The sequence below is a fragment of the Eschrichtius robustus genome, chromosome 12 (genome assembly GCF_028021215.1).
Source record: "Eschrichtius robustus isolate mEscRob2 chromosome 12, mEscRob2.pri, whole genome shotgun sequence".
In the NCBI taxonomy this organism is placed as follows: Eukaryota; Metazoa; Chordata; class Mammalia; order Artiodactyla; family Eschrichtiidae; genus Eschrichtius; species Eschrichtius robustus.
Window position 1 is genome coordinate 79,412,666 of NC_090835.1, and position 26,502 is coordinate 79,439,167.

The following is a 26,502-nucleotide window of genomic DNA, read 5'->3' on the forward strand; positions in this document are numbered from 1 at the left end:
TTGTTATTGAAAGAAATCAACACTTGCTTTGAAAATGCCACAGCAGATTTTTAGGAGACTTTATGAGGCTGTAGAAACGGACTAGGAACCAAAAGTCCTAAAAGCGCCCTTTACTGGCTTCACTTTGGGAAGTCACTTCACCTGTCCAAGCCTCTATTTCATCATCTCTGCACTAGGTCTGCCTGGACACCTCACGTCATTGGATGGGGGACCAGATGAAAGTGCCTTGTAAACTGAAAAAATACTGCATTATATATATATAAAGTACTGCATTATACTTCCTAAGTAATGGCTATGAAGCTATCTGAAATGGACACTTCCATTTTGTTTCTGATTAACTTTCAAAGTTCAGTGACTGTACCTAAAAAACAAGCATAAAATCCAACTGGAAGTTTTTGGAGGAAAATGCCTTTTCTCTAGGAAATTTCACCAGTGACTTTTTTATAAGAAAGTGAACATGGTCCATCAATGTATCTAAAGTGATTTCATGACATTTCCTTACTCCAATTCAGATGATTAGAAAAGTCACATGAATAATGCTATTTTATGAAAAAAGGAAACCATAGTTTGTGGCAGTGAGAGGCTAGTACAACTGACATAATTTCCGACAAAAACCTAATCTTCTGCATTTATGAAGCAATTCCTTTGAATCAAACCCCATGGAAGTAATCTCTCCATTTAATTGAAGATAAAGATGGCTGTCATGAAACTGCTGTGAGTTCCTTATTATATTCTCAGACTCCGAAATCAGAAAAATCCATTGAATATTGAACATCATTTCTTCACTGACATTTAGCTCTAATGTCAATTTGCTCCAAAAAATTTTTCTTGATTTTAGGGTTCCCGGCCTTATTCAGATGATGAAAACTGAGTTAGCATGATGTCGTTTGAGGACTCTCCAGTATAAGAAAGTACATATTTGCCTAAAAAAGGAAAAAGAGGATAAGAATTATTGCTACTATGTTGGAATCAAGCATAAGACCAAAATGAAAATAAGCCTATGCAATTCCTTACAATTCTGGACAGTGTTAGGAAGAGGTTAGGGTGTACAGCATTTTATTAATGCCATAGAAGCTTACATTTGCCAGACATCTCTCATTTGAGAAGAGAAGCACCGTATTTTCAGACGTTGGGAAATGAGATTGGTTTGAGATCACTGAATGTTATTGCTGGAAGGAAACTTAGTGATCTCTTAGTTTTTCTTTTTACTGATGAGGAACAAAGGTCCAAAAAGGTAAAGAGATTTATTAAAAGCCCTCAGGCTGGTTGGTGGCAGTGATAACAGGACCCAAAGCTTCTGCATGAGCCCATTGAGCATTTTGGGAGGGAAATATGCTCTTTCAAGTTCCGACACTTGAACTTTATCTGAAATTCAAAGAATTTTGATTGGACTCTAAAGTGAGTTGCCCATGATGGATTCACGTTCTTTCTTCCTACCCCTTAGAACCTTTGGTTTGCTGTAACTCACGTTCGTGTTGGAATGGGTTGAAAGTCTTTTTGAATCTGGGTTTGACAGATGAATCTGATGAGTTTTGCTGCACAAAAGAAAACCAAGTCATTTAGGCATTCAAAGTATTCTTTTAGGTGCCTGCTTTTTCATTCAAACTCCCTCAGAAGATTACAAATACTCATTTTTTCTTCTGCCAAATGTGCATTTACTTTAAAGCAAATGAGCCACCTACCCAGAAAACAAAATCTCACTTTTGTCACCTAATTTGAAAGTGAAACGGGAGAAGGGGTACAAATCCAGAAGATGCAAAGCCCTCACTGACCACTGCTGCCTTCTGAAAAGGGTCAACAATTTACATTAAAAACAGGGAGATAAACCACTGTCAGGCATCTTTACTTTTGGTTTTGGTGTATTTTACTTTTCAGTGTTTTTCTCTCTTTGGCCTTCCAATGAGAATAATTCTGACTTCCTGCTTTGTAGGGTGGGGAGTGTCCTGTCTTGCTTTATTAACTAAAGGTTTGACTTTAATGCAGTCACACATGCTGAAACTCCCTCCTTTTCTTAAGAGTAGAGAATGATTCATTAGTTTCACATTTTCTGTTTCAAGGGATTTTAGTTCTTCAAGACATAAAATCAAAATCACAGAATATTAGAACTTCTGCTTTGAGTAACTAGTCTAACACTTAATTTTTACATCTTGAGAACATTGAAACCAAAAGGTACTAAGTAACTTTCCTGAGGTCACACAGCCAATTGGTTACTGAGTCAGAAATACAGGGCAGGTCTGCCAGCTCCTGGGTCACAGCTTCCTAACCCACAGCCCTCTCCTATGAAATGCAGACCCAGGAAAATTATTTTATAAAAATGCCAGAGGCTAATTTCCTCACTGTTTTTTTTTTATTTCAAAACGTTATATTATCCCTTGTTAAAAATCTCTAAATACCCATGTAGTTTTTCATGCACTTAAATCAGCTGATTTTTATCACACACAGAAATTTCTGCTTTAGAACCCTTTCTGAAAGGCCCTCCATGTCTTGCTAAAAGACAAAAGTCTGAGTTAACGTCAAAAATACAAAACTGAGAGGCAAGCACTTTTGTTCCTAACTATACTGTTCCTTACATGGATTGCACTTTTGTGGCGAAGAATGAAAATAAGAATGCTTTGTTTCCATACAAACTTGTCAGTTTGTAGACTGAAGAGCTAAAATTGCAAGAGACAAAGTCAGGTACACCAGCATAAGAGAAAATTCATAAAGATCATTTTACATATTAGAAGTTAATGAAGACTTCCCCCTCTGATTTTCTGGAGAAGGAAAAGGGGTCTGCAGGAGATCTAGACAGGCAGGCAGAGCAAAGGACACTATTGATTCTAGAAATTGGGAGACAAGTCAGACTATAGCAAGCAACAATGTTGAAATGTATTTGCTCTCAAGAGCACCACAGACTCCCATGCCTGAGAATCCTTGAAGCTTTCCACACCTTCACATCCATTCACCCATTCACTCATTCACTCATTCATTCAACAGCTCTTTAATGAGTATTGACCACGTGCTGGACATTGTGCCAGATACCAGGAATATAACGTAACAGAAACTCAAGGGGTTTACACAAAAGTGGGCTTGCCGTTGAACTGCGTAAAAAAGTGCAAAACTGGAACTTCACAAGTTGCCTCCACGGCTGCAGGAGATGATTACCTTTGATGCTTGGTTCCAAAAGCTTAAAGGAGACAACTTGTTGAGTAGCAGCTGTCGCAGCTATAGGGCAAAAAAGAAATAGTGAGGAACTACACATAGGCAATCATACAGAGGCAAATCAAGAACAAAACTGCAGAGTGTAATTGTTATTTAGCGGTAGTATTTCCCGGAAGCGTTTAATAGGCTATAAGCACGTGGATCTGATGAAAGGATTTCTTTTCTTTTATTTCTTTTCTTTACCTGTAAACAAATCTAGAATGAAACAAAGAGCAACAGTACCAAAAACCATAATAATTCAGATTCTAGACATTAGTAACTGGCAATAATGGCTAAATCGAAGTTTATCTTTGAAGTGAAGAGTGTCCTCATCAAGTGAATGGTGCCAACAACAGAATTATTTAGTCCAATCAAGAAGGAGGCAAATTGCTTCTTTGTAAACAGGGGTTTGGTGGCATGTGCAACAATTATGATAATTATAAAATATCCTTATCTTCTTATTAAAACAGAGGCTACATTTATTAGCTTATTGTCTTTACCTCTCTCTGCAGAATGGCTCAAAGCTTGGAAAAATAATGAAAGAAGTTTAAGTTTTTTTCTATTATCTTTTACTTACATTGGTCATCCTTCATTAGGAATTCTATTTAATGTTAGAGGCTATGTAATATTTACTATATAAAATTCTAGAAACATACAAATAGATAGGCCTTTCAGCATATTCTAAGTGAATGAATAAATTAAGTAAAGGAGCAAAAAGGAATTCACCCCTAAGGAAAGTTTTTCTGCTGGTTAATTATGCCAAATCATAATTTAAAAGTAGAAACAAGTTTCCCCTTTTTTTCTACAATGTTCACATTATATGTTGTGGTTAGTTCTCTACAGCTCTGTTATCAGCAATGAGTGTTTAGTTTCTTTGTCTCCTGACTGAACCTGCCTTTTGTGAAATTATAGAATTTTATTATGCAGGTACCCATGGTCTAACTTCTTATATATGAATAAAGGCCCTAGAACTGAAAGGGAGGGACTAGATGCCTGGGTTAAAGGAGAAAGTAAGAAATGAATACACATACCTTACTATCCAAGAACATTCCAAAACATAAGATGAAAAAGCCCTTAAAAAAAGGAATAAGGCACATGTATTATCTTTTCCTTTTCCAGTAAAAAAAAAGCATTTATATGTATTACTATTCTATTATATCCCCTCACATTGAAATTATTTCCTTGTCTGTCCCCCTGTTGACTGTGGGTCCTTGAAGGTAAGGATACTGTGTAAACTCCACAACGCCTGGATTAACACAAAGTACGCAAACATTTTTTTTTTTTTGGTTGAACATATAATTAAATTATTGCGTGAATAAAGTCTGAAACACATGTAGAGCATCATTTTCCCCTTTGTGTCATCCTAAACCCAAAACAAAGAACTTCCATTTGCTTCTATGTCTTAGTCTTTCTTTAGGCATTAAACAAACGTTAACTAAGCGTCTATGATGTCAGCAGTCACTGAAGTCCAACCCCAAGGCCAAGTAGAGGAAGTTGACTATATCAGCATCCTTTCCACCAGGTCCATCCAGCCCTTGGGTAACCCTTGGCAGAGTCTTTCTTGGACCTTGAAATCCTCCTCCCAGGCAGAGGACCCTCAGTTGGTGCCTGTTCAGACAGCATGTCACCAAGGGCCCTGGACAGAAGTTCCCTAAACCTGTCACCATTAGGTGTGTGCTCTCTATGACTGCCCTCTGTGCCACAACCTAAATGTACCCTGGTTTGTTGCAGTAGGTGGAGAACCAACTGGATTCAGGAGATACTTACTGAGCGCTTACTCTGTGCCAGGCACTGCTCTAAGTGTTAAATGATCTCATTTAATCTTCACATTTACTCTAAGATACAGGTAATAATATTATCCCTGTGTACCAAACGAGAGAATTAAGGTATAGAGAATTTAAATAATTTGTTAGCAGTCACACAGTTGGATAGCATGACATATTTGAGCCCAGAGCTATTTAACTCCAGAGCTCAAACGTTTAACCCCCACTACCCTGAGTCATTGTCCAGAGGAGACCCAGCAAATATTTCTTGAACCAGGACTGAAGGCTCTCTTCCAGATTGACCAAAACCTAAGGATTGCTTTGCCCACCTACTCTCTGAACACTCTCTGATCGTGGCATGTAAAACCCATACTTGGCAGCAGAGTTGGGCAAACTGTTTCTGTAAAGAGCCAGAGAGTAAATATTTCAGGTTTTGCAGGTCATCCAGACTCTCACAACTGCTCAGTTCTGCCCGTGTAAGGAAAACAGCCACAGACCCTAGGTAGACGAATGGGCATGGCTGTGTTCCAATAAAACTTTATTTACAAAGACAGTGCTGCCTACCATTGGCCAGGCCCTGCTTTCTGGCACATTGGGGACTTCCTTTGCACCATTCAGACTCAAAAAGCACTCTGGATTTATTTCCCTTTCCCTGTGTGCTTTAACAGACATCAGCACAAGACAAAGAGGACTGGGTCAACAGCAAGAGAGATTAGCGTTAGCTATGTGAACTCTAACAGATTTAAAACCCTGGAATGGATTATTGAAGAAGCCTGATATTCTGCTTCAGTATGAGAATAACTGTTGGGAAGACTGGATTTTTTTTTTTATTATTTTTTTCTATTCACTGTTGCCAGGCAATTTAGGTTATAATAGTCCTGCTAGAGGCAGGGAAATGAGATTGCCCCCAGAGTGGTCTTCCCATGCTCAGTTCTCTACAATTATTCCAATTACCCGATGATGTATTAGGTGGTTCTTATCGCTCTCACCTGGGATGCATTGAGTGATGCGAAAATAACATGCCAGACCAGATTCTGGCTGTCAACCATTGTTCCTATGCCAAATCCCCAGGTGAGCCCTAGCAGGGGGGTCAGAACGAGGAGGCTCCTGCCCATGCGGACGACAGTGGCCTTGCTGTCCTGAGTCAGCCTTTCTCCAACAGCGGGCCTCCAGAGCTTCGTGAGAACTAACAGGACCACCACCAAGTTCACAGCCACAATAGTCAGGGCAGGACCCGCAAAGGCCAAGAGAGGTTTGCTCCCATCGGACCAGTTAAGCCAACACACATCTTTCCTTTCATAGCCATTGCTGGGTTGTGTGACCGCAATGGTGATGATGGATATAATGAGAGGACACCCGTAGCCCAGGCAGAACCCGACAGCCACCAACAAAGGCGTGGCCATGTGGTGGAACACGAGGATAACCCGATAAGCCAGCAGGAAGCCGAGCATAAGCATCCAAAAGAACAAGGAGAGGTAGAAAAAGTGTGTAAAGAACACTGCAGCTGTGCAGACTCCAGAAGGGTTTGCCGTGGTGTCCACGGTGGCAGCGACAATAAACCAGATGTCTGCGATCAGGAGGCACAGGGCTATGTTCACCATGCAAATGTGACGCGTGTGTGAGGTTTGGCTTTTGTTGACCTGCTTCCAAAACAGAGCTTCGATGGTCAGGCATAAGATGAGACTTCCGATGGAGACCCCCAGTCCCACAAAGGTGATCCATTTCACAACGGGAACGATGGCAGGGGGGACAGAGGGTGACATCAGCATGGAGAAGGAGGTCAGGTGAGTACAGCGGCACGTCACCGAGTCTGGAGTTTCATTCACTAGGTGGCAGCCATTATCGTTCCACTGCGAATGGTTGAAATCCCAAAACACACAATGAGGCTGGCTCAGATTTGATTCTATCTTGGAAAAAGTCAGGAAAATTTCACTGATGGAATAGTTTGGGATAACCATGGATATCACGGGCCCATTGACCTGAGCATTTCCATTTTTGGTAACAGGTAGAATGTTCCCCAGGGTCAAAGAGGTCATGCTGATGATAGTTTCTGGAAGGGGCTTCTGGAATTGGTCTGACCTAATTAATGCATGGCCTCTGATGGGAATGGAGGTATTTTCTGGGAACATTTCAGTCTGATAGTTGTAACCCAAATTGCTTTGATTTGAGGATGCTGGAATCCCTTTCCAGTTAATGAATTCTCGAGAAAATTCCAGAGGCAGAGCTGTCGAAGGGACCAGAACGCTGATGTTTTCCAGTGACGCTAGTAACTGGGATCCGGCATTCTTTTCTTTCTGAAGTAACACCGTCCAGTTGGTTACCGAGGCAGAATTAAGGACGTGGTCAGATATATTGATGACATTCTGAAATACAAGGGTGAAAGTCAGTTTGGATTTTGAGTACACAGGTCAGAGGACTACGGGTGGATAGTCATTAGTCTTAAGCTCAGGAAAATTGCCCAGAGAATTGGCTCAGTTGAGGACCACATTAAAACTCAGCAATGAAATTCAGCTCTGGTGCTCCACACGGTGGAAGCATTGGGTTAAGCAATGAGGGTCAGCAGAATCATGTCAGTTCCAGGGTGATCACCCCTGGGAATTCATACTCCGATTGGGGCTTCGGCGTAGAGGAGGAGAATCCTGCAATGGGTGCTGCAGAGTGTGCATTTTCTTCCTTCTGAGATGGCAAACGGGACTGCATGACTCCTCAGGCTGAGGGTCCAAGAGTGAGACGTTACTTGTAATTGCTTTCCCATATCATGTTTTTTTTGCTAATATCAGAAGTTCTAAATTCATGTCATGAATGTTCAAGTTTTAATTCATTTGTATTTATGACTTTTCTTTAATAGAGGAGAATATAAAGCAAAAATCCTTAAACACTGGACATGCAACAAGGAAGCATTGAATTGTTGTGGGTTTTAAGGGTCAGTCTCAGTTTGAGATTCCTTTTCAAGGAATTCCCTGGCAATTCAGTGGTTAGGATTCTGCGCTTTCACTGCTGAGGGCCCAGGCTCGATCCCTGGTTGGGGAACTAAGATCCCGCAAGCAGTAAAGCCAAACAAACAAACAAAAACAATAGCAACAACAAAAACCAGGTTCCTTTTCCAAACGTACCTGAAAGGCAGCGTTTTCTCACCCAGGACCCTCATTCACTCTTACGGGTCTGGTTCCCAGGCATCTGCTGCGGGCGTCTATCCCTCTGGCTGAGTCTTACCCTAACTGAGCCCTCTGTGGCTTCTGGCCCAAATCCCATAGTGAGCTCCTCCTATTGCCCCAGCAACCTCTGCCTTCTTTTTGTTTGTGTTTGCTGCTCTGTTTTTGTCCTTCATTTTATCTTTAGCCTTTTTGTGTCATCTTGTTTTAGTTGGTCTCTTGTAAACAATGCATAGTCAGACTTAAAAAAAAAAAAACAAATCTGAGCATCTTTGATTCAGGGAGTTTAACTTATTCACACTTAATGCCATCTCTGATGCTATGTTCACCTTATACAGTTAAGCAGGATTGTGTGATTATGTAACAGTATACATTATATAACCCAATTTTGTAAAATATTATATGCTTTAACATATAAAATGCACACATCCAAAGTGTTTGGAAGGATATTTATTTAACAAATATTTATTGAGTACCTGCTATGTGTCCCTTGTCAATTTTCTAGGCACTGAGGTGACACGTAAAATGTAAGCAGTGGCTATTCTAGGGTGACAAGATTACATATCACTTATTTTTCTTTTTGTTTATTTGCATATCTTATAGTGAGCATGTCTCATTTGAGTAATTTTTTAAGTTAATTTTTAAATATCCAAACTAAATCATGAATTCCCCAGTCGAAAAAATGGAGTTCTTAAAATATACTAAATATGATATACTAAAGTCAGAGCTTATGGCCACGGGAAGGAACAACTGCCGACTCAATATTAAATATTAAAAAGTTGGCACCTGCGTCATTCAGCGTCATTCAGGGCAGAGGCTCACGCTTTCCCCTCAGCCAGATGCTGTCCAGGCAGTCTGCCTGGAGGCAGCTCCCTCTTACTTTGAACTCACATAATTGACCCCAGGGGTTGCTTGTACACTGCAGAGGAAGCAGTGAAGCTCACATCAAGACTGTTACATGGCTCTTTGGTCCTTTTCAGCAGCACCCCATCAACTGGGGCTTCTGCCATTCCTCCTGCAAGATTGAGCATTTAAAGTGAGCCATTCAAGCTCAGGCAGACCTTACCTCCATTGTCGAAATGGACACATTGAAGTGTCTTTCTAGGGACAGGGACGAGATATTGCCCAGAATTGACACCACAGAAGCCAGATTCCCGGCTGTGGTTGATGGGTTTTCCTGAATGACCATTGACAGATTCTGCACCAAGGATGACACGGTTGCCTCAGTGGCGTTGCTGGCAATCACACTGAAATTCTAGGAATAGAAATGGTTATGTTCTGGAAAACAATGAAATGTTTGTGCTTCATCAGACTTAAATCAGATTTCATGGCCACGAATAACCAGCATTTGTATGGTGCATTATAACGTAGGATAATCATATAACAATGTTAACAACAATATAATGGCTGTCATTCAGTGCTTTTTATTTTCCATACAGCGTGCTAAACGTTTTACTGGGGATTCACTGATTTCATCTTTACAATACCCTTTAAAGGAGGTACCATGATTATTTTCACTTTATGATTAAGGAAACTGAAACTTGAAGAGATTCACTAAGAAGCAGTTTTATATAAATTGTTACCGTGATTATACAGAACCTGATGTTCAGTGAGATTCAGTGACTTTCCAAACAGTACCCAGCTAGGAAGTGGAAAGGTAGGGTCTACTTGGCACTAAATCCTATGTTATATCCATTATACTATGCTGAGAAATCCCTATAGAGGATTTAGAGGGACATACGTGGAGATTTTGCTACACTTGGTCACTGGATTTGGGGTTTTACTTCTTCCTTGAGGCTCCCATCTGCTTCCACGACACTGAGCTAATTTGGAAGGCAGCCAAGAGGGATAGTCCCTTTGTTCAAAGCACATCAACCCAGGATCCCAGATCCCCCCTGTTTTCCTTTTTACTCTTCTCAGCTGACAGAGCTGTCTTCTGCCTAGGGCACCTGGGATCTGACTGTCCTCACACCCTGGGGTGACCCAGTCCCAGCTACGATTCGTGTCCAGAAACTGGGCCAAAGAAGGCAAGAACAAGGATAAACCTCAGAAGACATCTGCTCCAATCTTCCTCCCCAGTTTACAGATGAGAAAACTGAGGTCCAGAAAGAGAGCAGTAAAGCTTCCACAGTCCCTTGGTGAATATTGTGGGGTTCTCTGCTTCCAAAGCAGGGTCTCTGGCTGGGACTGAAGTCTGCTCACTATGAACTATTTGCAGGATAGTGTCTGTGAACTGGTCTTGGAGTTCCTCTTCCATGACTTGAGTTTTAACTCCTCACCATTTGCTTCCATCTTTCTATCTACTACATCTTAAGTACTTGAAACTTCCTAAGAGAGCATCATGTGGAGGTCATAGCACTGGGCTGGAAATCAAGTGACCATGTTTCTAGTTCAACACTACTGCTACCAGAGGGACCACTAGCCCCTTAGTCTCCCCTTTTCTGATCTATAGAAGGAAGTTGGTGAGGCGCATGGCCCTGGAGAGCCATTGAAGTTCTATCATTCTATATGGCTGACTCACTCCCTGCCCCGGTTTCTGACAAATGTACTAAGGTTATAGCTTCTGACTTATACCTTCACTTGGATCTTTGATTCCCAGGCTTTCTGAGGCCAGCTTAGTTGCTGTTCTGCCATCTTCAGCTCTCTTCAGCATTGATTCACACCTCTGCAGCACCCTCCCCCCAAAACCATCCAACCTGACGTTTCTGAGGTTCTCGGCTGCTACCTAGACTCACTACTCACACCTACACTCCCTGGGTTTCCCAGGGTCTGATGTCACTGACTTCTGACCAAAGAGACAAATTGATACATTTTACCTTCCACCCAGCCATACTCACTGGGAGACACCCACTGTGAAACTCAAAACCAGGGCAAATCTGCAAGGTGGAAATGCTTTTTTTACCTTCTTCAGTTCTTCCAGCTCAGAGAGCACACACGTCTCCCTGAGGACATGCCACCCAGAGGGCTGGCACCTGGCCGTGATGCTTCCGGAGTAGCCGCTGCTACAGGGAAGAGTATACTTATCATTCTTAGACCCAAATCCAAAGACTATGCTGTTACACTGGGCTGGAAAAGAAGGGAAACAAAGAAGAAAAATGTCTCTGAATATTTTGACACTCTCTATAAACCATAAAGCAGTGCTTTTTAAGTCATGTTTTCATACAAAACCCAGGCAAAATTCAGGAGTAGGAGAAGTTTGTCTTTGATGCCCAGCTTCACCCCATCAGCCCCTTTTCCTCTTTCCTGATGTCCTACCCTCCCCAAGGCTGGCCTCCTTTCCCTCCAGGTGTCTGATCTATGCCAACAATCTGAATTTAATGGGCTATCAAATAGTCAAGTATTCAGTGAAAATAAGACAAGGTGTGATCCCTCCAAGGAAATATTTTCACTCTTTAAGGGAATGCTAGAAAACCAGAAAATCTTCAAGACACTATGGGACAAAGCATGATAGGGTTAAAAGATAGGCAGTTGCCATTTGGGGGTGACATGTCCTACTTTGTACCCCTTTAAAGGCGTCTCACATCATGATCAACCACTAGTTCCTCTTGCAGCTGGCCTTTCATAATATATTCTTACCATGTTGGGACTGGGATAGAGGAAGCCTTGAAAGGAAGAACCACAAGGGCTATGATTTTTGTTTCTTTTCCCCACTGCTGTGTCTTAAGTGCCTAATCACTTTGGACACTTAGTAAATATTTGTTGAATAAATGTTGAAAGTGGCACAAATCTTGGTAAGAGAGTTTTAAAGCTGAATGTAAAGAATTTTTTAAACATCTGAAGAAAAGAAGTAGGGTGTGTGTGTCTATGTATATCTGTGTGTGTTTGTGTGTCTGGGTGTATGTGAATGACCTGGAAAAAATGCTTTCTTTCCTGGGTCCCTTGGATTATGATTTAGGAATTTCATCAGCCCCAGGGCTCTTCCAGCATGTATACCAGGAAACCATTGCTGAATCATTTCCATCAGCGCCTGCAGTGAATCAGTCTTGTGTGACGTTTACACTAAGAATTGGAGGTCAGCTCACCCATGAGCAACAGTCTGAAATAGTGAGCTGAAATTGAGTTTCATCCTGGTTGGGAGGGGAAACAGCTGCTTGTTTCTACTAAAAGTCAGTCTTAGAACAATTCTGTTTCGGGAACATCTCCAATATATAATACAATCTACTAATTAGGCTCCCCTAATCTACTTGCCTACAGAGGACGGGAATCCAGTGTTACCTTTTCCGAACACTCTGAAAGAGTTGTCTTCTAGTGGAAACAGCTGATGCAGGCCTGTCTTAGCCTTCTTCGCCGCCTGCTCAATGCCTGACAGCAGTTCAGATGTGTTGCTGGAACCAACAACTTCATACCCAGCAATGATGCTTCCATTTCTACGATGATGACGTGGAAAGAAAAATGAGATTCATTCATTCAGTCACTCGAGGCTTATTCTGTGTGGGAATGGCATTGGGTCTGTGGGAATAGATCAAATAGATTTGGTCTTTGCCTTCTTGGAGCTTACGTGCCAGTGGAGAAGGCAAGGCAAGTAAGAAACAAATAACCACTAAATATATATATATATATATAAAATCATAATTATAAATATATATATAATCATAATTATAAATATATATATATATATATATATAATTCCAAATTTTGTTAAGTGTTATGAGAGACAAGTTCAGGGATAGAGTTACAGATGTAGAAAACAAACTTATGGTTACCAGAGGGTAAGGTGGGGGGAGGGATAAATTGGGAGATTGGGATGGACATATACACACTACTATATATAAAATAGATAACTAATAAGGACCTACTGTACAGCACAGGGAACTCTACTTAATACTTTGTAATGGCCTATATGGGGAAAGAATCTAAAAAAGGGTGGATATATGTATATGTATAACTGATTCACTTCGCTGTACACCTGAAACTAAGACAACATTGTAAATCAACAATACACCAATAAAACTTTTAAAATAAAGTTTTCTTCATATAGATCTTTTTAAAAAAAGAATATCAAGTAGACGTGAGGCCCACTTTAAATAAGACTGGTCAGGAAAGGCTTCTCTGTGCAGAGTGTCTTTGAAGCTGGGACCTGAAGGATGAAAAGAAACAGCCAGTGATGCAAAGAAAATTGGTACAGCATGGCCAGCACCTGAGAAGGGCTGGAGGCAAGAAAATGCCTGTGAGTCTGACAAACTTCAAGGCTAACGTGACTAAAATTCAATGAGCAGGTGAGAGGTGGATAGGAGAAGACCCTCGAGAGGTACCCAGGAGCCAGATGGAATAGGGCCTTTGAGTCTGAATTTCATCTTTTATTAAAAGGTTTTATTCTTTTTGAAAAGGCATGGCATGATCAGATTTATAATTTAAGATCATCACTCTGGCTGCTGTGTAGAAAATAGGTGAAGGGAGGAAGCAGAGAAGCAGGAAAACTAGTTAGGAAGGAGAGGGTGGTGCCCTGAACTGATTGAGTAGCAGTGTGTGTGGGGAGAAGTGAACTGGTCAGTTTCACGTTGTATTTGAAGATAGAGCCAGAAGACTTGCTAACGGAGCAGATATTGGGTGTGGGAGAAAGAAACCAGGCAAGAACGACCCCAAAGAATTGAAAAACAAATTGTAGTATATTCATACAATGGACTATTACTGGGCAATAAAAAGGAAGGAATCACTGATACTCAAAAAGCCAAGGATGAGTCTCAAAGGCCTTAGGCTCAGTGAAAGAAGCCATGCACACAAAAAAACTATATCCTAGATGATTCCATTTAGGTAAAGTTCTAGCATAAGCAAAACCAACCTATGGTGATAGAAATAAGATCAGTGGTTATTTCTGGTAGGGAGGTAGGAATGTGCATGGAGATTGGCTGGAAAGGGGCACAAGGGAACTTTGGGGAGAATGGAAATGGTCTGTCTTGATAGGAGGTGGCGGGTATTAGTATTTGTCAAAGCTAATAAAGCTGTACAATTAAGTTTTGAGCATATCACTGTATGTAAATTATACCTCAATAATTAAGTATAATTTATTGTAAAATAAATCAAGACAGGATAACTCTAAGATTTGGGTCTGTGCAATTAGAAGAACAGCATCTCTGGAAATGAGATGGGGAAGACAGTGGGAGAAGGAGATGAAAGCTTATGACGGGGGGGAGTTGCAGGACTCCCATTTTGGACATGTTACATTTGACATGCCTACTAGAAAATCACCTGGAGATGTTAATAGGCATTGAATATTGGAGTCCAGAGTTTAAGGGAGAGACTGAGGTCAAGTAATAAATTTAGAACCCATCTGTATACAGACGGTATTTGAAGTTATGAAAGCAAGTGAGATAACATGGATTAATTTAATCCTGCAACTCCATGAGGGTTAGGGTTAGGGTTATTCTCATTTTATAGATAAGAGAACTGAGTCCTAAAGAAGTTGGGTCAGGTCATTAATTATTAATTGATGGATATGAACCTCTGGCTCTCTAAAGCTCAAATTCTTAATCACTACATTGAACTAACATTGAACTACATTGAACTCACAATAAATAAACCCAAATACCCTTTTATGCTGTGATGATCACAATGTGTTTTCATTGATACGGCCCTTCTATAGTGTTTGAAAAGTATTTTTCTATTATTTCATTTTATGTAATGAGGTTAAATCAAATTCCACAGGTATTAACAGTCCTGTTTGACAGATAAATAAATTGAGACTGTGAGAGACTAAGATTTACTTTAGATCATGTATGTAAAGAGTAAAACCAAAATAGTTGTATTTTATAGACTTATCTACTTTTACTGTGATTTTGTCTACAAATTATTGGAGACAGTTTGTAAGATATATATATATATATATATATATATATATATATATATATATATATATATATATGATGGAATATAAATTAGAAATATAAATAGAAAACCAGGACCAAGGAAAAGAAACATGTGAATATTGAATACAAAACTGTTGATTGAGTTTCAATGCTGTCTATGAATTCAATGACGGCAAAGTCAAAAACAGAAGTTAGATTAATTCTATAGACCTTGATATAAGAAAAAAGAAGCAGTGTTTTTCCTAGCACTGAATTTTAAAGAATATTATACATGTGAGCCTTTTTATGGGTACATGAGAGGGCTTAAAGGATACTGTCCAGGACAGTATGTTTATAGCAAAAGTTACTGAAAATTTCCTATAGCTATTCTTTAGTTGTGAAAAAAGTATATAAGAAGTTAAGTTCTCTGACCTCTAAGTCACTTCCTCTATCAAGCAGACTATAAATAGCTGGTAATCAATACACACACAGGTAACTAACCAAATAACTTTTGAACTAAAGTATAAACAAAAGGCTAATTTACTAAATATCTCTTTATTTGCTGTAGACAATGACTACTGGACTTTGAACTGTGGTACATACATGATATCTACACAAAAATATAATATTTTACCCAAGGAGCCCCTTCTGGCCCCCAGTTATACAACATCACACCCTCTGTGTTTATGGAAGGAGAAAACCCATCCCTCCGCAACCCACACCCTTGTCACCACCACTCGCCCCTTCCCATGCATGCACACCACATCCTCCTGCTTCCTTCCAAGCCATGCGGGTTTCCAATTCTAGTTTCTGATCCATAGCTTCGAGAATGCCATTTAATATTTATATTCGCAAAGGCATTTAAATGAGAATATAGGCTTTCCTCAAGATTTTTTAAAGCACCACAGACTTTTATCCAGTTTTAGTAAGAATCCTACTTCAAAGAGCAGTTGACTTATTTTCTGTCAAGGTCACTTGGAAACAGCATGAGGCATCCTGCAGGACGGGTGCATGATTCCAGGGATGCCCTTCTAAGACCATTGTATTACTTACCGAAACTGGGTGACTTGAACTGACTCAAAACCTTGGATACTTTTGTACGCTTCTTTCAGCTTTACAAAGAGAGCAAAGAGCAAAGAGCAATATGTTGATCTTTGTCCCACACAAGAGAGACATTTGAGCAAAAAATGGTCGCAGACAATAAATAACCAACGGAAGCACCAAGAAAAGGAAAGAGATATGGCAAGAGGTAGTTGCATGTTATAGAAATACATTAAAAATGATAGCAGAGAATGTACACACACACGCCTGTGCACACACATATAATTTAATTTTGAGGTTGCTAATAAAGAATGTAGAACCAACTGCTTAGACTAGAGGTTGGGTCGGGTGCCAGATAATATAATAAATTCACCCAAAATCTATTTTCTCCTTCCCCTAAATAAGCCATTGATTTCAATAGATGCTTAAACTGAATCTACCTGCGAGGTGTTTGTGCATATCTTCAGTTAGAACCACATCTGAACCACCATCCTAGGTAGAGGTAGTTTTATGTGACTTCATTATGAAGTCCAAAATTTTGGTCAGTAACTCTCTTTAGCCTCTAACAAGAGAGGCTTCTTTAAGGAAAAAATCCCAAATGTTAACAATTGAGCTTAGATCATGAAAACTTTGTTTTGACAAATAAAAATCAGAAAATAATCAAGAAGGCTTGATTCACTTATCTTGTTATGAGAATAAGGTGTAACTTTGTGGCTGAAGACTTGCAAAGAATGAAGATAATGGGACCTTTTATTCTCAAAATAGTGACATTATCTGCAGCCACAGATTCAATATCAGACCTGAGAATAAAGATCCTTAGTACTTAAAAAAAAAAAAAAGAAAATAATCAAGATGGCTTGGTTTAATATTACCCTAACAAATGAGCAAAACTAAACACTAAAGAAATGGGAAGAAGTCAACTGCTTAACGCTCCTTGAAAGAAAATGTTCAAAGGACATCACTTGTGGGCAGAGTGATTAACTGCTATGTAATAACTCATTGAAAATGAATAATTAAGAATATGTGTTAAATAAATATGTTGAATTGCAAACATCTGAACTTATGTTTAGCCAACGATTTCTTTTGTAATAAGTAGAAGGTGCTTACTTGAATTTCAATTCCAGTGGTGTATTTGGAGTATAGAGCAGAAGATGAATCCAAAAGGTCTTTTGTAAATCTTTTATTAATTTTGAAAGTACCCCAAACCTCTATGGAAAATAAAAAGAAATTTACAGAGATAAAAATTACTCACTTGATATATTATAGCTTAAAATTACAGAAGTCTAATTCAGCCCATCTATTTGACAGTGGTACTCCAACTCCTTTTTTTCTCCTTTCTTTTTGTCAATTTCTTTTTATGATGAATGTTCACCTAAAGTAATATAGGAAGCATCCACAAAACCGGAATTTTCTTTTGTGGATTTGGAACATAATGGGAAAGTGAGATAATCAAGATGACCTTATAAGCAGGTAAATGAGTAGCCACTCACATGTGGTTATAAAAGGCAGTCACTTATCCCAGTCTAGGCCCTGAGCTTAAACGTTGTCCCTATTTAAAAATTAAAAAAAAAAAAAAAAATCACTACTCGCTAACTGCAACTTACCCCTTGCTTACCCATTACTGGTGCTTTTCTCCTCTGGGACAGGTTATTCCCCATCTCTGGATGGACAAATCCTGTGTATCTTTCATTCAAGACTTAGTTAAATGCGCCTCTTTAGCAAGACCTTCCCTGGGCCCCAGATGAAAAGAGTCTTCCTCTCCTTTAAATTCTTACAGTACTTTATCCATACCTCCCTTCCAGCCTCTTCACCTACACATCTATCTATGAACACACCTCATGCATGTACGTCCCCACTCTACTTTAGGAAGCTCCTTGTCAGTGTAATCCCTGTCTGATCCATCTTTGTATCCCCCAAAGATGGATCAGACTTAGACCACTTTTCAAAGTGTAGGCTTTCATCAAAGTTTGTTGAAGAGATCACATTGTCTTCTTTCATGTGTCAACAGCCTGGCCTCCCCAAGTAGCTTGCTAATTGATCGACAGCAAGAGAAATGCCTCATGGTGACCTCCCAGAATTTGCCCCAGATCTGGGTATAAAGATGGTGCTTAATAAATACGTGTTACTTGGGGCGGGAAGGATTAGGAGTCTGGGATTAGCAGATGCAAACTATTATATATAGGATGGATAATCAACAGGTCCTACTGCATAGCACAGGGAACTGTATTCAATACCCTTTGATAACCCATAATGGAAAAGAATATGCAAAAATATATATATAGATAGATAGATAGATAGATATAAAACTGAGTCACTTTGCTGTACAGCAGAAATTAAACACAACATTGTAAATCAACTATACTTCAATAAAATTTTTAAAATGAATAAATAAATAAGTGTTACCTTAACCTGAACTGCTGTGGTTCTGGGAAAGGGACCCAGGGAGACCCAGGAAAGCTGGGCTATTTCAGGTCCTCCTTCACTCTTTGCTCCACTCTACCAAAATCTGGAGCTTCAAGATAACTGGACTCGTCTCTGGGGACATTTCTTAAAAGTCCTTCAAGCTGTTGGAGCCCACGTCATCCAGCTCACCCCATCATCCCCTGAACATCAACCTAAGTCAGCAGTAGCTCCCTCAGCATCCACTGGCTCCTAAACTAGACTTTCAACTTTTGTTTAGTTTTGGCAATTCATTCAACACACATATTTGTTGGCAATTTACAGAATTTCTTTCAATATAATCACTAGGTAACCCTCCCTGCTTGCGCACCTCTAAATTTTTATTTTCTGGAAATTGATGTTGGCCAAAGAAGTCAAAAGAAGGTGGGAAGAAAAACGTTATTTACTCAAGCTGTTCCCCTACTTGGAATTTCAGGGAATCTCCCTAAATCTCAGAAGAATCGTAGAATTGTCGAGGTGAGCTGGATGTACCTCCAGGCTGAGCTGGCGCCCAAACATCAGCTTGCATTTCTGAATTTTCTGCACTTACGAAGCTCTCGCTGTGTCCAGCCAAGCCTAGCAGGGTACGTCATCACTGCCCTTCCAACTCCCTGTAAACACTGGCTCTTCTCTGGGAGGCAAAGAGAAACACTGGGGCACAGACCCAGTGGTCCTTCCCTCTCTGTCACATGTGAAGGTGGGAGGGGCCCCAGCTCCCCTCTTGGTATCCTTACACACTTACTTGTTCTCTCACAGAAATGGACACTCTGGGTGAGGTTGTTGAGATGACAATCACAGCTCTGGAGAGATCCCTCCGTGTGAAGGTAGCATTTCTGGGGATCAAGGCACGAGGGGGGAAACCAGGAGTAGCCGTCGTCACAGGCACAGCGCAGGACCCCGTTCTGGATGCCACAGTCTGCACAAAAAACAGAGCTTGGTCTCACGGGACCTGGTTAATAAATTGGCTAGGGCTGAGTTCTCATCTTTGGTTCTGATATAGAATCTGAACCAAAAGCTAGAGATATTTCTTTCCAAAAGCTATAAAGGATGAAAACAAGATGGAAACAAGTATGTTTAAGGTTAAGGAAACGTCCCACTCAATAGATACTGAGGTTGGATCAGAAACCCAGCCAACATAAAAATCAAATGTCTGGGGCTAGCATCCAAAAGAAGGATGTGTGTCCAGTAGGTACCACTTAAATGGAGAAAGAAGCAGAAGAGGATATGTCGACCTGAGAGTCATTTAAAGGGTTCTAGATGGTATTTGTCCACTGTCTTATCGGAGGCTCCCATCCACCTAGCAGCACTCCCCCAAAGTCCCTGTTAGCAATATGGCAAAGGCAGAGAGACCTTTTTGTTGAGAGTCATGATGAAAAATTTTATTAACCAATCCTGTATGCTTGTATTGGACCTAAAACTCCCACTAAAAAACCTTTCCTTTTCAAGAGAAAACAAAAAACAAAAAATGGGGCAAAGTCACCAGATACTGTTGTGAAAATATGCCCAATGGTGTGCTGTAAATGGTTCTCAAACGCGATCATGCATCAGAATCTTCTGGGAGGGGTCTCATCCCAAAGTTTATGATTCAGTAAGTCTGGAATGGAGCCAGGGATCTGCATTTCTTTTAAGTTCCCTGAGGCTGCTGCTACTGTCAGTCTGGGTACCACACTCTGAGAACTCTTGCTTTAGATAAATCATTTAACTTCTCCTAACCCCATTGTGGTGGTCATTAGTGCTGTTGGTCAGATATTTTTTACAAGCATTTATTCTTTTCAGCTACAGATATTGGGCAGATGATTGATTCCCCAGCATAACCTAACCTCTCCCGACTCACACACCACCTTCCCCATCTCCACTCCCAGTTACCAGAGACTGACTCACACGTGGTGGCCTTTGCTCTGATAATCTTCACCGGCCCAGGTAAAAAAAGAGGGTAAACCTCCAAAAGCTTCAGAAAGTTCTTCACGTCTCTTTTCTCCTTGGAATCTCGATAGGCCACCTGAAGCAGCAGCTCGTATTCCTGGAATGGACCTAGAGAGAAAGAGAGACTGTCAAAGCCTTCTTTTCTCAGGCTGGGAGGGAGATACTGCAGAGCAAGTGACCTCGGAGCAATTGTCAGATTCAGCCTGAGGGTCACGGACATGGCTTGGTCACTTCATCCAGACATGGACTAAAAATGAGCATCCCGAGCAAAGCATCAGACCGTCCACAGGTGCCTAAGACACCTCTCTCCTCTGACTTCTGACAGGCCAGCTGCTCTGTGCTCTCTGACCCACCCCAGCATTGCCCTCCTGACTTTACATACTTCTCAGGTCACATCCAGAGTCAAGTTTCAGGGTCAAGACTGAAGGGAGAAGAGGTGAGAAAGTCCTGGTCACTCTCCCTTCCTCCTCCCCCAGCTCTGGTATCCTGGACGTATCTCTGATATAAAACCCCCAGTCCCCTCTTTCCTCTCCAAAGAGCCCTTCCTTCTCCTGTACAAATGTTCCACTAATTAGCTGAGTTTGATACTGAGATGAAATGCACAAGTAAAACCAAACCAAACCTTACTTGAGCCTTGATGCACCCTCACCTCCACCTTATCGTTTCTGAGCAGTACCTTTTGTTTCCCTAAGAAGAGACCATTAGGTGTTTGGGGCTGGGAGAGAAGAGGAATCGCACCCAGAATTCACTTAGGCACATTCACATGAAACTCTGTATGAAGTTCCATGGGGTCTCAATATCCTCCCAAGGTCCTCTGTGGACCCCAGGCTAAGAATGTGAAGGGCCTCAGAGAAAAAGAGGCAAAAGGCGAACATCCTTTTTTCCTGGGTCTCATTTTGTTATCATTGGCAGTGAAACCTCTTAGGATCCCTTAGATGTCTCAGGACGGGACCGTGCTTTCTACAGGCACAGGTGAGATGGAGAGCTTCTATGAGACTGTCCCATTTCTTAAGGGTCCGGGGGAGCTGGGAGATTTATAGGGAAGAAAAGCAGCTGGATCAATCCCTAGGCTTCTCAGAAGGAAATCCAGAAGCAGAAGCACGTCCCAGGACATTTACAGGAGACTCCTGCCTTTTGTAGTTGCCACCAACTCACCCCTCCCCGCATCTCCTTAAGGCCGGAAACTCTGTCCCGGCCTTGGGAATTACTCCAAGGGATGTAAGCTGAGGGGATAATCCACTCCCGTGGCCCAAGCAGGTAATAGGCGGGGAAGGGGGGAAAGATTAATGGCTCTGGTTCTGGAGCCAGACTGACTGGGCGTTGAATCCTGCCCCACCTACCCACCGGCCTTGTCAGTTTCACTATCTATAAAATAAAGAAGGCGATTGTAGGGCTTCCCTGGTGGCGCAGTGGTTGAGAATCTGCCTGCCAATGCAGGGGACACGGGTTCGAGCCCTGGTCTGGGAAGATCCCACATGCCGCAGAGCAGCTAGGCCCGTGAGCCACAATTACTGAGCCTGCGCGTCTGGAGCCCGCGCTCCGCAACAAGAGAGGCCGCGATGGTGAGAGGCCCGCGCACCGCGATGAAGAGTGGCCCCTGCTTGCCACAACTAGAGAAAGCCCTCGCACAGAGACGAAGACCCAACACAGCCATAAATAAATTAATTAATTAATTAATTTAAAAAAAAAAAAAAAAGTCATAAAAGATGGCGATTGTACCTAACTCAGAGGATCTTTGTGAGGATTTAATTCATCTAACACACTTAGAATAGGGCCTGGCACTGGTAACAGTTCAATGTATACTTGTGCTTTTACCTTTCCATGGCATTCCAAGTTGAAATTCTGGTTTCATTTTCCCAAAGAACTGTAGCCTTGCTACGATGTGGTAAGGTCTATGGCCCTATTAGCACATTGCTGGATGGCAGATTCACGGCACCGTAAAAAGGCTTCTGAGGACTGACCCAGGAATCTAACCACCATCTGTGTGTACCATTGTTTCCAGGAGGAAATATACACAAATGCTTGAAGCATCAGACCCGCAAATCAAATTTCAGACCACAACTCATTCCTAGACTGAAGTCTGTGTCATTCATCACATTATTGGGATCAAGATGAAGACGGAAAGGAAGACTATGGAGCAGCTACTGGCTGGTTATGGGACAGGATACTACGCCTTTATTACATTATTTCATCCTCACAAGGAATTACTATAACTATCGTTTTACAGATTTGAGGTATTTCACGATGTGCCAAAGATCATAAAACCCATCAGAAGCACTCCTGGGATTTGAACCCTGCTCTCTGGGCTCCAGCGCGTGCTGTACCATGCTATCTGAGGGAGTCTCACCTAGAGGCTTTTCCTTATTCAAAATGAGTTCTTGCTTTGTTTTGATGCCATCATCACTCTGTGAAGAAGAAAAAAAAGAAAAAGCATAATTACAGCGAGGCTTGGTCATATTGCATTTCATAAGGCCTTGTTGGATTTCTCAGATAAACTGCAATCATGGATCTAAAATGCAAGCCAGGGATGGTGGGGGCGGGGGGCAAAACAGGACATCGCTGAGGCACCTTTTGAGCACAAACCTGAAGGAAGCAGGAAAGTGAGGATCCCTGAGAAAGAATTTCCCAGGAGGAGGGAAGAGCAGGTGCAAAGGCCCTGGGATAAGAATATGCCTGGCACGTGAAGGCCAGGGTAGCTAAGTGGAGTCCGGGAGGCCGGCCAGCAAGTGACGTCAGAGAGTATCTCTGGGGAGGCAGGTCCTGTAGATCCTTCTGGGCTGTGGCAAGGGCTTAGCTTTTGCTTGAGTGGGATGGGAGCCCACTGGAGAGTTCTGAACAGAGGAAAGGTGTGCTCTGCTCCACTTTTTAGAAGGCTCAATCCTGCGGCCGTGTTGGGAATAGACAAGCACCGAAGCAATGAGAGCGTTTCAGGGGCTATCGAAATAATATAGGTGAGAGATGATGAAGGTGTGGATCAGGATGGTAACCACGGAGTTGGTGAGAAGTGTTTGGAGTCTGGATATATTTTAAAGAGAAAACCAGAAAAAAAGATCTAATGGTTTAGACATGGATTATGAGAAGTGTCAAGCGTAGTAATAAGTTTTCTGCCTAAGCAGCTGGAGAGACAGTGATACCATTTGCTGAGATGGGCAAGGAGGGGCAGGTTTGGTGAGAAAAAACCCGAGAGTTTAATTTTGGACATACTAAGTTGAGGGGATATTGGCACCCAACTGGAGATACCAAGTAGGTAGTAGATACGTGAGTGTGGAGTTCGGGGGACAGGTGTGAGAAGGAGACACAGATTTTGGAGTCATTGGCATGCAGAGAACATTAACACCATGACCCCAGATGAAAGCATCAAGAAAGTGAGTAGAATGTGGAGAAAAAGGAACCCTCCTACACTGTTGGTGGGAATGTAAATTGGTGCAGCCACTATGGAGAGCAATAGGAGGTTCCTTAGAAAAGCTAAAAAATAGTGTTGCCATATGATCCTGCAATCCCACTCCTGGGCATATATCCAGAGAAAACTCTAATCTGAAAAGATACATACACCCCAATGTTCACAGCAGCACTATTTACCATAGCCAAGACATGGAAGCTACCGAAGTGTCCATCGACAGACGAATGGATAAAGAAGACGTGACATAGGTGTGGAATATTACTCAGCCATAAAAAAGAATGAAATAATGCCATTTGCAGAAACATGGATGGACCTAGAGATTATCATACTAAGGGAAGTGTGTCAGAAAGAGAAGGACAAATATCATATGATATCACTTACAGGGGGAATCTAAAACAATGATACAAATGAACTTATTTACAAAACAGACACAGACTCACAGACTTAGAGAACGGACTTATGGTCACCAGAGGGGACAGGGGCAGGGGGGGTGGGGGACAAATTAGGAGTTTGGGATTAACAGATACCCACTACTATGTATAAAACAGATAAACAACAAGGACCTACTGTATAGCACAGGGAACTCTACTCAAAGTTTTATAGTAACCTATAATGGAAAGGAATCTGAAAAAGAATATATATATATGTATACATATATATATGTATAACTGAATCACTTTGCTGTATACCTGAAGCTAACACAACATTGTAAATTAACTATGTAAACTAAACTAAAATATGTAAATTATTACTTCAATTAAAAAAAAGGTTACTAGAAAAAAAAAAAAAGAAAGTGAGTATAGGTAGGGAAGAGGCCAAGGACTGCTAATGTCGATCTATATGCTTTTTCTCCATCAAAGAGGCCATAGGAGAGGATGCGCTGAGTTAGAAAAGATCTCCAGTATGGCTTAGTCCAAGATCCTGGTTTTTGCAGTCAGGTCATCTAAGCTCCAAGAGATGAAGTGACTCATCCAAGGCCACACAGCTAATGCTGGTAATGTTGAGACAAGAACCCAGCACTTCTGATGCCAAGTCTATGAAATTTTGTCATTGCAGTTGCCTAGAGAGTGACGGATGCTCAAAGTGCCAGAAGGACAGAGGGGAGGTGGTAGAGAAGAAAACAGGACGTACACAAACTCACCCCCAGAAAGCCATTCCAGCCCTCGGTGATCATGAAGAAGGAGAAGAGCCAGAGCGTAGGAACTCTCATCTTCCCCTGGCCCCTCCTGGTTCTGGACAGGACATGAACAGCTGGAGTCACAGTCTGTGACTAGACGTGTGCGCCATGCAAGGCTGAGGCACAAAAACAAGTCATTCAAGCCAAAATTTTTAAATGCACACGGAGGTAAAGCCTAGCTGGGCTCATCAGAAGCCCTGAGCACTTGGTTATTTTTTTGCACCGGAGACACCATCACTTCCACTCCCACTGCAGAACTAGTGAATTTTTCTCTTTATGAACCTACTAGAAAATTTCTCCAGAACTCTCTTCTAAGTTTAAGTTTGATCTAAGTGATCAAATTTGACTCAACACAGGCTATTTTAAAATCATGGCTTGCTTAACTTTGCAGCTGGGTGCATTTAACATCCAGCCTTTTATATTTCACTGAGGTTTTCTTTTCATCTCAGTAAAGACAAGCATTCAAATAACCAAGGGCCCTAGAACCATTAATATAAAGATAGACTCTGAGTATTTCAGCATAAAAATAATAGTGAACCAATCCAGCAAATTTCCTTCTTCATAGTTCATGTAATTAGCAACCAACTGTCCTCAAGTTCATGGGTATCTTAGAATAATTTAGACAAAACTCAGCCCATAGTCATGGTCACAAGATTTAATCATTTACACACAGGTTATTTGGGGGCAATGAAAAAAATCACGAGTTAGAGCTGTTCTGTCCAATGTAGTAGCCACTAGCCACATGTGACAGTCTAATTTTAATTAGAATAAATTTAATTTTAATTAGAATAAAATGAAATGAAAAACTCAATTTCTCAGTCATACTAGCCACATTTCAAGTGCTCAATAACCACATGTGGCTAGTGGTTACCATGTTAGGCAGTGTAGACACAGAACACTTCCATCATTGCCAAAAGTTTTATTAGGCATGGAATATTATTCAGTCTTCAAAAAGAAAAAAAATTCTGTCACGTGCTATGAACATGGATGAACCTTAAGGGCATTATGTTAAATGACATAAGCCAATCACAAAATGGCAAGTACTATATGATTCCACTTATATGAGGATCTAAAGAAGTCAGACTCATAGAAATAGAAAAAAGAATGCAGTTGCCAGGGACTGGGAGGAGGGGGTAAAGGAGAGTTGTTATTCAGTGGGTATAGGGTTTCAATTTTGCCAAAAGAAAAAGTTCTAGAAATCTGTGGCACAACAGTGTGAATATATTTAACACTGTTGAACTTTACACTTAAAAATGGCTAAGATGGTACGTTTTATGTTGTGTGGGGTTTTGTTAACAAAAATTTTTAAAAAGTTTTATTGGCCAGTATTGACAGAACATGAAGGAATACTTCCCTGTGGCCTTCTTCCTAGTTGATGTGGTTAGCAACAAATTGTCCTCAAGTTCATGGTTATCTCAGAATAATTTAGACAAAAGTCCATAGTCATGGTCGTAAAGTTCCCTTTCTCTTTACATCTCCATAGGAAAAGATGAAGAGCTATGATTCCCAAGCTCAATAACCCACCATTGGAATAAGTGCCTGGGGTCAGCAGCACAGAAGCCCAGGGTTGGTTCTCCAGCCCTTACCTTGCTTCCTGGGTGCACTTTAAACTTCATACATGCCTTGCCATCCCAGCAGTGCGGCC

At 41.2% G+C, this 26,502-nt stretch overlaps 1 protein-coding gene across 1 annotated transcript; it reads right to left on the minus strand.

Annotated features, from left to right (window-relative positions):
- Nucleotides 1–704: 704 nt before the first annotated feature.
- Nucleotides 705–26,502, minus strand: ADGRF1 (adhesion G protein-coupled receptor F1). Its single transcript, XM_068558060.1, has 15 exons — nt 26,444–26,502; nt 24,822–24,973; nt 22,628–22,685; nt 20,239–20,388; nt 19,100–19,273; nt 17,026–17,126; nt 15,931–15,989; nt 12,311–12,462; nt 10,998–11,161; nt 9,162–9,350; nt 5,933–7,306; nt 4,212–4,253; nt 3,145–3,204; nt 1,469–1,535; nt 705–923 (listed from the first exon to the last, which is right to left on the minus strand). Exons 2-15 carry the CDS (start codon nt 24,888–24,890, stop codon nt 850–852), a joined length of 2,733 nt encoding a protein of 910 aa, XP_068414161.1. The 5' UTR covers nt 24,891–24,973; nt 26,444–26,502; the 3' UTR covers nt 705–849.